The sequence below is a fragment of the Desmodus rotundus genome, chromosome 5 (genome assembly GCF_022682495.2).
Source record: "Desmodus rotundus isolate HL8 chromosome 5, HLdesRot8A.1, whole genome shotgun sequence".
NCBI lineage: Eukaryota > Metazoa > Chordata > Mammalia > Chiroptera > Phyllostomidae > Desmodus > Desmodus rotundus.
In genome coordinates this window covers 117,155,632-117,167,624 of record NC_071391.1, presented here as the reverse complement: position 1 = coordinate 117,167,624, position 11,993 = coordinate 117,155,632, and the positions used below count along the sequence as shown (strand labels likewise).

Genomic DNA, 11,993 nt, shown 5'->3' with positions numbered 1-11,993 from the left:
TGTATCTATGACAAGTTTGTATAAAACAAGCGTCTTGCAATGTTGTTAAAGGGTGGAAATTGAACTCTCAAGTGCAGCAGAGGGCAGATAAGCAGGGAATATTTACAGAGTGACCAAGGGTGAATTTTCATTAGTGACTGATGGTCTTCATTGATATCAGGTTATGTGGTTGGGTCCCAATCCCGATAAAGGAGTTTGCTGGGGTGTGTCAGATATGACACAGCTTTCTCCAAAGTGATCAGTTTGGAAAGATATTTCCACACCTTAAAGCCAATATAAAAGGTAGAAGCTGCTCCAAGCAGCCTTACTTGCTCCAACACCTTTTCCCTTCAGACAAAATGAAAACCCTTGTGAGTATTTGCTTATGCTTCTTTGTGCTCTTGTGGTGGCTGCCTGCGGAGAATGTTCACGTCCAGCATGTCTTGGATTTCAGGGTTCTTAGACAAACACTGTGCGTGCTTCTAAAATTCTGTGATTGAATTAATGTTGTCTTTGGCAGTAATAGTGATGAATATTAAGTTGAATATTTATTTGTCTGTTGTCTTTTTTTTGAGATGTTAACTAAAAGAAAAAAGAAAAATTTTGGAAATACCTAGAGAATTTTAATTTGGAGGATATTTAATAATAATTCTCTTTATGAGCTTTAGAGGGAATGTAGTCATTTTAGGATAACTGCATTTACTATCTAAAAGAGAAGTGGTAATTTAAAAGTAACAATATCAGTAATATTAACAATAGTAATAACAGCAGCAATCATTTCCTAAATGTATACTAGGCCTTATGCTAAACATTTCACATGAATAATTGCATCAATTCACTTCAACAACTCTGAGAGCTGAGTAGCATTGCCCCATTTTACAGATGAGAAGACTGAGGCATGGAAGAATGTGGTTTTCCCAAGCCAGTGAATTTGGAATTTAGCCTTGAAATTTACCCAGCATAGGCCCCACTTATAGGAGAAATGACAACAAAGCATCTCTGTCATGACCTCTCCTACTCCTCCAACTGACCGCAGCCCCGACCCCACTCTCTCCCATAGCTCCTCACTGCAGTGCTCCACGGGCAATTGGACTATGTTCTGACCTATGTCAGAACTCCTTCCCCCAGTCTCTATCCCTTATTCTCATTTAGAAGCTGAGGGAGAAAGCAGAATGATAAGTACCTCCCCATAAGGTGCTGAAGACTGTCAGCTTGAAGAGTTTCCTCTTCCAGGAGCCTCTTGATTTTCCAAGAGGAGACCTAACCTGAAGCACAAACCTATATAAGTGTGGTGTATTCATCTCAGTGTTGGGTGGGTGGTTATTTTGGAGGCAGGGGCTACTTCCTGAGCTCTCTCTAATCATACCACTAAGGTGGTCAGTCCTCCATCTACCTGTTCATGTCCCTGTATTAAATCCTTTGATAGAATAGCATGGGGGTGGGGGTGGGGGGATGGAGACAACTGTACTTGAACAATTAAAAAAACATTTTAAAAAATAGCATGGGAGTGTCAGAGGTTGCTGGAGCTACCTAGAGCCAGAGAAGATGTGACCCCATGCAGGTGAGCAGGCGGGATATGCGCATACAGGTCCTTGCTGGACACTGCCCCCAACCAGCAGGAGAGCAATGTTATTGGCAGCAGAAAGGGGCAGGAGAAAAGTCCCACTGACAGTTCTCAAAAATACCCGCCTTCTAGCAGACCCCCCCCAGCCACAGCTTTCAATAATGGTGCAGGTCACTGTGACGTCAGAAGAGAATGTTCAAAGCCAGGATCAGAATATTGCATTTGACTTTTACACAAGTATAGCAAACTGTCCGAACTGCCTCAGTGCCAGCTCCATGGCCCGCTGGCCTAACATGTGTCTGTCTGATGGTAGCATTAAGGCAAGAGTTGCAGGAGAATAAGGTTTTCCTTGATGTCACCCTCAAAAGTTAATCATGTCCCAAGCATCTTATTTTCACAGTTTCCTTTAGAAATCCATCCCATCTATTGCCCATGAATCTACTTTTAATCTGTTTTACCGCCACCCTTCCCCATTTTTTTTACCAGAAGACACAAATTGACCTCTTGCAATCCAAAACCAGAATGATTCACACCAGGGTATTCCCACAGAAAAATCAGTCATTTCTCTCTGCTCATCTGCCCAACTTCTTCCTGGCATAAGAACACATGCTACGTAGAAGTTTTTGATGTTGGAAAGGGCTGGGAATTGGGCGACTGAGGTAGAACCTTATGTCTGCAACGGCATGAACTCAAAAAATACCTGTTAAATGAGTAAATGTGTGTGTATTTTATACTTTGGAAGTGGATGGTTGACGGTCCGTGACCACACACCAGTGTCTCTGGGTGTAAGTTTTCTGAGATGTTTATGCTTGTCCCCTCATGCCTCTGTCGTCAGTGATTACTTTATAAGGGATGGAAGTGACTAGTCTGTTTTTCAGGTGTTATTTCTGGTGGTGCTAGCCACCTTTGGAACACAATCTCATGGATTCGAGGTGAGTTGATTCATTATGAACTTTATAGCTTGGAGATGTTGGGAAAGGAAAAGGAAGAAACAAGATAATTTGAAGGACAGTAGACAGTCCATATTATTTGGGATAGAATCCCAGAAATAATGGATAATGGAAACAACGAGATTGATTATTTCTTTCCATCTGTAATACCTTAAAAAATGTAAACAATTGCTTTAAAATATGGCAAATCTCGCTTCTCCTGTGATGTCATTGCTTCTCCTATATAATATATAGTCAACTATGAGTAATAATTTTACATTCTTATTCTAACATATGTTTTTGGTGTGGGATCCCAGGGGAGAGGTTTTAGGCTTCAATTTCTTGTTCATAGAAGGTAGAAGGCTTTATTTTGCTGGGAGGGATCCTTTCCAATGCATGGGATTTATGGAAAAATCATTATGTCTTTGTTGTCAATGTAGGTTTATAACATCATCAGCCCTAACAACAACGGCGGCAATATTCAAGAGACAGTGACAATTGACAATGAGAAAAATGCCGCCACCATTAACATCCATGCAGGATTGTGCTCCTCTACCACGGTTTTTGACTATAAACACGTAAGCCGCAGGGGAATTTTTATAGACTGGGTTTCTGAAGGGCAGAGGGGAAGGCATTTTGGACACATTTGAATTCTAAAATGTATCCAACAATTCCATCAGAATTTCCTTACTTCTGCTTTTCCTTTTAAATAATCAGCCTATTGATTAACAAACAAACAAAATCATTTCTAAGAAAAGAACATGACAGGAACACATGTTTACTTGACCTTTTCCGGTGGAAATTGGAAGTGTGATGATATTGTCTCCCTACAGCCTCAGAAAGAATGACCAAAGCCCAAAGCAATGTCTGCAACACAGATTCTCAAAGTATTTGTCAGATAAATAAGAATGAATTAGGGCTTCTAATATAAAATATTATGCAGAAGAGACCAATTATGAAAAAGTCACAAACTGCCAGAAACCCAGAACAACTACACACATTGAACTATGTATGTAGGCAACACAGCAAATCCTGCTTCTTCTGTAAGAAGGCAAGTATGTTAATTAAAAACACCAAACTATTTCCAAGTTGTAGTTGCCGTTACTAGTAGTAAGTCTTGGAAACCTGCTCAGAAAACTTATTCTGTCCTTTATCCATGTCTTCCTCTGTTTGTTTTCCATTTGTTCCACTAACATTATGAGTTTGCTTTTAGCTGTGCCCAGTGGATATGGGAAGGTTGTCATTCATCTCACTGGACATATGAATATGCTTTTCTCCTTCTTTTCTTGTAGAAACACCCTCACATGCTTCCTCCCCACTGGTATGGGCAAATCCACATTTGAGAGTGTGGGGTCTTTGAAAAAATACAGTTTAAAAGGAAGTTGTGCTGAAATTTTCAGTTTCAGTACAACGAGGCAGTTGCCAAGGAAATCCTAAAAGTATCTTAAAAAATGGAGGGGTGAGGATTTGGTTTAAGCCTCTTCCACTATCGTCATGCTTGGCCTCTGCCTATTTTTGAATTTTAGGAACTGGCAATTTGTAAGAAGTGAAAAATAGGAAGTAGAAGGTTTTATGTCTTACAGAATGTATCATTATTTGGAACTCTGAAGAGTTCCACCCTAGCTGAGGATTAGATGGCCTCAGGTTCCTTCTGGCTCCATGGTGCTCATCCTCCACTGCTCTTCCAATTCCAACTCTTCCAATCCATCCCCACCCAGACAGCTTGTTTTAGAGGTAGAGAAAAGATGGAGAGAAGATGGTAGAGGAGGGAAGAATATATGAAGCATGTATGTGTGGGGGGGGGAGGTGTAGGTATGAGAAGGAGAGTTTCTAAAGCAACTGTGTCCAATGGAGCTTTCTGTGGTGATGGAAATGTTCAACATCTGCATTTTCCCATAAGGACGCAGCTAGCCACTCGTGGCCATTGAGCCTTTGAAAAATGTGACAGAAGAAGTACCTTTTAAGTCATATTGATTTTGATTTTAAACTTAAAGAGCTATATGGGGCTAATAACTAATTATTGAAAAACACAGTGCTAAGGAATATTGAATGTACTCCAAATCCAGGAAGAGGCTGGATAATACATAGAAACAGCCAGAGAGCTCTACTTCTCAATCTTTCAGATCAGAAACTACAGACCCTTATTCCATGACAAGAAAAGGGGGCACAAATCCTGGGTTCTCACAATTTCAGAGACAGAGATGACAAGTGAAAAAGTAAAAATACTGTATCAAAGAAGTCAAATGGACAGGACCGGCTGCAGATTGAAGAGGAGTCACACGTACTCACTGTGCGTGCTCAAGGCTTTCTCATGGCTCATACGTCATCTCACCAAGTTCAGAACCCAGGGAGTTGGGAGGGCCAGTAACTGTGCTCTTGCTGCCTCAGGGCTACATCGCATCCAGGATGTTCTCCCGAAGAGCCTGCTACATCCTGAAGATGGACCGTGAAGCTATCCCTGCCCTGGACGAACTCAAACAGTACATCTATGAGAGGCAGGTAAATATTTCCTGTTCTTGAGCCAGGGATTACTGGTGACTATGGAAAATGAAGAGGGTAAAGGGATCATAATACTATACCTTACCACTCTCCACTTATTAGTATTTTCATGTTTATTGTTTTTGTTGCTGGAGTATATCTCTTAGCTTGATTTCCACCATACAGCCCCAAATACAAGAACTTTTAATAAATTCCAGTGTTTCTGTGGACAGGGCTGCACAACTTCTTTGCTCAGAGCAAAGCTCTAAGAAATAGTGGATGGCAAAAAAGCAGTGGAGTTATGATATCCAGTGGTGCAAGGTGCAAAGGAACAATATAGTGCAGCGAAGATAAACAAACGCGGCATGAAGCTAGAAATCGGGGGTGTGATTCTCCCCCCATAACTTTCCATTTGTGCCACCTTTGGCTCAGGAATCCCCCTCTTCAGTTTCACCGTCACCACCAGCAAAATAACGTTGGTAATAACGAGGCTTCTCTGAAGACCAAGTGGTCAGAAAGAGGTGACATCTAGAGACCCCTGACCTTCGGTTTAATAATCTGAAAAAGTCACCGGTTAGAATGAGGTACCCCAGATTACGTCAATTTATTTCTGTTCAGTCCCACTCTATTATACCGATCTAGGCTCTGAACACCATGTTCTCCAACAAATACACCTGGGTCAAGTACAACCCGCTGCAGTCTCTGATCACAGACATGAAATGGTTTGTGTTCGGGTCACCCATCGAGCAGCTCTGCAAACATGTCCCCTGGTATAAGGGGGAAGTGTTTGAAAAGACACGTGAGTACCAATAAATCATTCCTTCACCAAATATTTTCCGAAAGCTCTAATGTGCACAGCACTCTGCCAGGTGTTGTGTGAAACACAAAGAAATAAAAAACATGACTCAATTCCGCTTACTTTAGGAATTAAGTCCCAACCGTATATAGACATTGTGCTAAATGTTAAGAGAGATACAGAAATGAAGAAAACCCTGCCCATGAGGAACACATAGTCTGGTGGAAAAGCTGACCCGCTAACAGAGCATGGAATAAAAGTGGATTCCTGGGAGTGAAGGAAAAGCTATTGGATTCTCCAGTGTAGTGTCCGTGCTGTGCACGGTGACTGCAGTTAATCACATGGTGTTGTATACTTGCAAGGTGCTGAGAGGAATCGTGAGCATTCTCACCGCACATGCGAAGCAGTTTCCTGTGTTAACTCTGTGACATGATGGCTGTGTCCTGACCTTGTGATCTTTCTACCGTGTGTGTATATATCACATCATCATGGTGTACACTGAAAATGAATACAGATCTATTTGTCAGTTATCTCTCAGAAAAGTAATATTCTCAGAATCTAGGATCAAGTTGGTCCAAGAAAAGGCAGGCAAAGTGCCCTGACAGGCAATGAAAGCCCTGAGTCATCCAGGTAGCACGTGTCACCGCAGCCACTACTGGTATTTTTACACAAAGTCTTTAAATACAGAAGAAAGCCCAGAGTGAAAGAGAGGCTTGGCCACAGGTGCTGAATGCAGCAACAGCAAAAATTCCCCAGAGTGGTGGAAGATGGATAAAGAAAAAAAATAGCATTCAATACACTTGCACTGCCCAGAAAACTGAGGACATTTTTCTCTTTGTAAGGTCATTAGTAGTTATGAGGAAAGACACATAGGCAGAACATTAATGCACAACATCAATTGAACTGAGCCACACAGCACTTCTTGGAGTTGTCGGTCCATGTAAGTCAGTATGTGATTTTCCTTTGCAATACAAGTATAGCTCAAGTCTTGGGTGACGTGGAATTCCACGCACAGCCTCTAGTCGAGACATGGACACAAGGCATTGGTTCGCTGCATTCTAATAATGCATTTCTTAACACTCTTCAAAAATGTTCCCCTCTTCAGATAACTCCAGTGCTCAAGGCTGTGCGAAGGCTGGGCTCCTGGGCATCTTTGGGATTTCCATCTGCGCGGACGTTCCTGTTTAAGCAGCAGCCCACTGGCTGCATTTTTCAAAGAAATACATCCTTTGGTTTCTCCTCAGCAGCCAAATTAAATTCTTTCCCAACACCTCAACTAATTGTGAGATTCAGTAGTAAAATATAAATACGACATTCGCAGATATCTGAGTGTTTGCTTTTTTGTAAACAGCAGAGGGATGTCGAGCAATGTTTATGTGGATATTAGAAGGAAAGAAATTGCCAGGACTTCAAGTGAAGTACCTACTGTGTGAAAATTTCCAGAGAATGTGTTTGGGTCACATGCAGGCTGGTCAGTGGATAGGAGTCTCCATCTTTGCTGCTGCTCACTGCCAAGCGGCCCATCTGTCTGGCGACACTCCGGGGCAACCAGGGTGGCACAGGGGCTCGGCTACCAAGGTGAAAGAAACTGTCCCCTCTGACAAAGCACCCAGTTTTGAGGGCCACTTACATGGCTCTAGCTCGTCAAAGCAGTAGATCAACCTTAATAAACACTGTCATGTGTACTTTGTCCCGGAGTGAGGAGAGGAGGTTGTTAGAACACCCATAGCCCAGAAAAAGATGAACCTTATTGAAAATCTTAGCAGAAGTGAGAACCTAATTGGAAAGTCTAAGCCCATATATAGAAGGGAAGCAATTTCACTATTTCAAAGAAGTTGCATAATATGCAAAAATTTCCAGATCATATAGGTGGTTCTCCTGTTGACTGATCAGCTGGGTGCAAGTTTGGGGGCGGGGGGGAGAAGTACTTTAACAAGAACTGCTGTCTGCTATCTGCCCCTACCCCTACCACTGTGCTGCTTCCAACCATGACTGAACACAGTTAAAGCGCTCGCCATGGCTCGGCGCCGGGTGGGTTTGCTAGAGGAAGGGGCCCAAGGCAAAATGGCCATAGTCAAGAAAGTTATTTTCTTGTTGGGGAAGGGAGACATTGTTTAAAAACATTTGTAATAACAGTAAAAGAGAGTATGATAAACTGCCAAATGAATGGTAGCATGTATTAGCTGGGAGCTGGGTATTTGCAAGTGATGAAACCCAAGTCTAATGGGGGTAGAATTTATTGTCTTAGCTTACCATAGAAGGAGGGGTATTCTTATCTTGGGTGGCTAGAACTAGGTATTTTAAGGTGGCCAGACTCTTTTTCCCTCTGTCTCAACTCCTCTTTCTCCTTCTCAGCTTCAGCATCTTACAGTGGCTCTCTCTGTGAGGGTGGAATCCAACACCGCCGTCAGCCCCTAGGTCTCCGTTCCCTCATGGTCATCCTCGGAGAGAAAGAGACTTCTCTTGTTTGAATTTCAAATTTAAAAACTTCTGGGAAAGGACCCTAATTGAATCATTTGGGGGCACATTCTTACTCCTGTGGCCAGAACTGGTGGGGGTGGGGGCTGCAGGTGGGAAGAAGGCAATCCCCTTTGCAATCTACTGCTCAGAGATGTGTTATCCTCATTAGTTTTTATAATGATAGTCCCATTGTTAAAACAAAACTTTCCATTCTACTTCCTCCTTTAAGTCAGTTAACCCTGCTCAGCGCCGGTGTCACACTGAGTACCTGTTAGGAGCAGCGGGTGGAGGGGCAGGTCCATGTGGTAGTCTCAGGAAACACCACCAGTTGGCCATGGCTGCAGGCAGTCTACAGCAGCTCTGAGAGGCTCATGCGCCACTTGCACAGGGTTTGGGGACAGGCCAGAGGGCCCAGTGCTGTGGGGATGTGGGCTCATGGACAGTGACAACTCTGCTCAAGGAGCGTGCCTGGGGGGACAGCTTGGGTGAGGGACAGGGCTGGGGGGACAGTGTGGGTGAGGGACAGGGCTGGGGGGACAGTCTGTGTGAGGGAGAGGGCTGTGGGGGCAGCCTGGGTGAGGGAGAGGGCTGGGGAGACAGCCTGGGTGAGGGAGAGGGCTGGGGAGACAGCCTGGGTGAGGGAGAGGGCTGGGGGGACAGTCTGTGTGAGGGAGAGGGCTGTGGGGGCAGCCTGGGTAAGGGAGAGGGCTGGGGAGACAGCCTGGGTGAGGGACAGGGCTGGGGGGACAGCCTAGGTGAAGCAGAGGGCTATCGGGGACAGCTTGGGTACAAGTACCACCACCACTGACACAGGCCAATGGAAAGGCTCTGTAGAAAGAATTGCTGAGATGGAGGTCAGCTGTGGAGATGGTTTCTCCACCCCAGGCAGATAGCAGCTCATTCCAGGCAGGATAAAGGGCTGAGCTGCTGATCTTTGGGAAATTTAGGACAGGGGTTTTTACTGAGCTAGAGAACAGACAATGGGCAGCTACTGCCCTGGGTTGTGATCCAGCAAACCAGCACCCACAGACCTGAGGCTCAGGGCCAGTGGGTTCTTCCCTGAGGCTGCGCAGAGCAGCAGGAGAGGTGGGGACAGTTGGGAGTGCTAACAGCTGGGGTGGAAGGGACTAGGGAAGGGATCATGATTTTCCTCCTAAAGGGAAGCCTGTCAATGGAAAGTCATTCTCTGAGCTAGGAGACCAGGGAACTTGACCTCTGTCTTGGATATCCTCTCTCTGAGAAGGGCCTCCTGAGCTAGGGTGGAAGTTTTGTAGGAATCTCAGAGATTTCTTGGAGGTAGGGTTTTGTGTGGCTCCCAGCTGGGATTTAGACATGACAAAGGCCTTCTGGTGACCCCTCAGAGTGCGTGTTTGCAGGAGGAGAAGGGCAAACCTCAGGAAACCCGAAGCACTGTCTTAACCCAGCACCAGATCCCAGCTGGGAAGAGTGCTGCCATGTTCAGATCCCAGCAAGCTCAAGCTTGGGGCCTCGGGATGGGGACTGTGAATGGAAACAACAGAAGGTACAAAAGGCAAAAGCCTTTTCCTCACCACAGTTCCTCTAAGAAACCAGGGCACGCCTGGCTGCAGTGTGAACAACCGACACCAAAGCGTGGGGGTGACACACTCCCCATTTCAGCACTGAGTCCTGAAGTCTGTGCTCCTACCAGCCCCAGAGGCCCCCAATCAGTGTCACGACCGCAGTGTCTGAGGGGCAGCTGGTGGCAGTGAAGACACTCAGCTGTGGGTTCCCAGTCACCTTCTCCCCAGCGGAAGAGGCAGCATCCCCATTGGAAGAGGCAGCATCCCCATCGGAAGAGGCAGCCCTGGCGGTCTGGGCAGAGGTTCAATGACAGCAGCTGCCCCAGGAGAGGGAAAAAGAAAAGAAAAAAGGTCCTTCTTGGAATATCAATGGTCAAATTCTTGGCCACTTCTTAGGCACTCCCAGGGAAACTTAAAAATTAGTCCAATGGACTTAGCAAGAAGCTGAGTTCTTCAATCACGGGCGGTGGCACCGTCTGTTATGAATGTCAGTGTGACCACATTTTACACTGAAGGCTGGGAGCCCTGAGGAACATGGACTATGTGTGGGTCAGGATCGGCGCACTGGGCTGATAGTAGAATATGTAAATTTGACTGAGTGCTGGATTAGACACTAACAGTGGCCATCAGTGGGTGGTTCTACAGACTCTGTGTTTGCGTCTCCCTTCAAAGTCCCCAGAAAGTTCCCTTGTAACTTCCGCCACGAGCAGGGACACAGTGAGAAGGACACAGTGAGGAGATGGCCGTCTATGAGCTAGACAGAGAGCGCTCACCAGACACAGAACCTGCTAGTACCTTCCTCTGGACTTTCCAGCCTCCAGAACTATGATAAATAAGTGTTTGTTGTTTATAAGTCACCATTCTGTGGAAATTTTGAAATTTGCCCTCCTAATTCTGACTCCTAAAAAACCTAAGTCCTAGTATGTGCACAGAAGATTCTTTTTTTTTTATTTTAAGATTTTATGTTTTTTTAAAGAGAGGGGCAGGGAAGGAGAATGAGAGGGAGAGAAACATCAGTGTGTGGTGTTTGTGGCCTCTTGCGTGCCCCTTACTGGGGACCTGGCCTGTAACCCAGGCATGTGCCGTGACTGGGAATTGAACTGGCGACCCTTTGGTTCACAGCCTGAGCCACACCAGCCAGGGCGGAAGATTCTTTATAAAATAATAATTGAACTTGTAACCTGAAGGAACAAAATCTGCCTATAAGGTCTAGAAGACTGCCAGGACAGAGCTATTATAGCCCAGTTAACGACAGCCAAGAGTGAAGCTGCACAGGACCACAGCAGGCCTTGAACCCCGAGTTTCTGGGAGAGGTCCTGTCTAGCTAGCTGGGTATCTGCCAGGATGGTACCACATGGAGACAAACGTGATGGGTGCATTCAGGTCCTTGAAACCTTCCAGAAGTAACAGGTACGTTACAACAGTCAGGAGGAGCCTGAAGGTAATGGGAATTTCAGGAGGAACTTAAGCTCAGACGTCTGGGGTGGGGATGGGGGAATTGGCCTAAGAGCAGTCAGGAGGCCAGTCCTCACACCATTGCAGAGGGCTCCGGAGCAGGGGTCTGGGCAACTGTAACAGGGACTCAGGCACAGGGGATAAGACAGGGCCAGGTTCCTGGAGCTGGAATGAAGGTGGAGGCTGGCTGTCAGCATCAAGGTGTACATAGATTCAGGTGAACCGACAGCTATGGTGACTTAACTCTGGGGACTCACTGGGCCAGGCCCTGAGGCTAGATACTGCTCCGTGGTCCTCTCGGGGCCTCCAGTTGACTAAGGCTTGGCCTGTCATATATCTCCACTTTCCTTAACCAGAACTAGCCACATGGGACCAAATCCATGGGTTCCAAGCCTCTGGCCTACCCAACCGTACCCTAGCTAAGGCCAGAGGTTTATGTTGGGCCTTCCCCTGCAACTGCCTTTCCACCCATGGCTGTGGGTAGCCACACCACATCATGACTTCACAGAGCTGGCGCTCGGCTCCGTCTCCTGCAGACCGGTGCTGAGATCACCCAGAGTTCTCCCACTCCACGCAAATGCACTCTTCAGCACTCCCAACCCCGTCCCAGTCCCACCCTGTTTAAAGTGCTCCAAACTCCAACATAACCTCTGTGGACATCTGCATCTGTATCTCCAACATTCCCTCCTCTGTTTATTCCCATTTCCAAGGTAAGGGGAGCCAGGATGTCCTGTGTGGTGTGGGTAGAGCTGTCTCTGTCCCTCCCAGCCACAGCAGTGGCCAGTTAAAGA

General features: G+C 45.8%; 1 protein-coding gene across 2 annotated transcripts; it reads left to right on the top strand.

Annotated features, from left to right (window-relative positions):
* The first annotated feature begins 249 nt into the window (after positions 1 to 249).
* On the top strand, positions 250 to 7,070 carry GKN2 (gastrokine 2). 2 transcript variants are annotated; one of them, XM_024558436.3, is made up of 6 exons: positions 250 to 350; positions 2,422 to 2,475; positions 2,913 to 3,050; positions 4,861 to 4,971; positions 5,593 to 5,749; positions 6,852 to 7,070. In XM_024558436.3, the coding sequence occupies exons 1-6, from the start codon at positions 339 to 341 to the stop codon at positions 6,932 to 6,934; spliced, it is 555 nt and encodes a 184-aa protein (XP_024414204.2). In that variant the 5' UTR covers positions 250 to 338; the 3' UTR covers positions 6,935 to 7,070. The 2 variants fall into 2 exon arrangements, with proteins under 2 accessions (XP_024414204.2, XP_045049762.2); XM_045193827.2 differs by lacking the exon at positions 5,593 to 5,749.
* The last annotated feature ends 4,923 nt before the right edge of the window (positions 7,071 to 11,993 follow it).

What these genes read in the sequence shown, in the direction of transcription:
- GKN2 (XM_024558436.3), top strand. An exon ending in AGTACATCTATGAGAGGCAG is followed by an intron (nt 4,972 to 5,592) that starts GTAAATATTTCC and finishes ATACCGATCTAG; the next exon opens with GCTCTGAACACCATGTTCTC. An exon ending in GGAAGTGTTTGAAAAGACAC is followed by an intron (nt 5,750 to 6,851) that starts GTGAGTACCAAT and finishes TCCCCTCTTCAG; the next exon opens with ATAACTCCAGTGCTCAAGGC.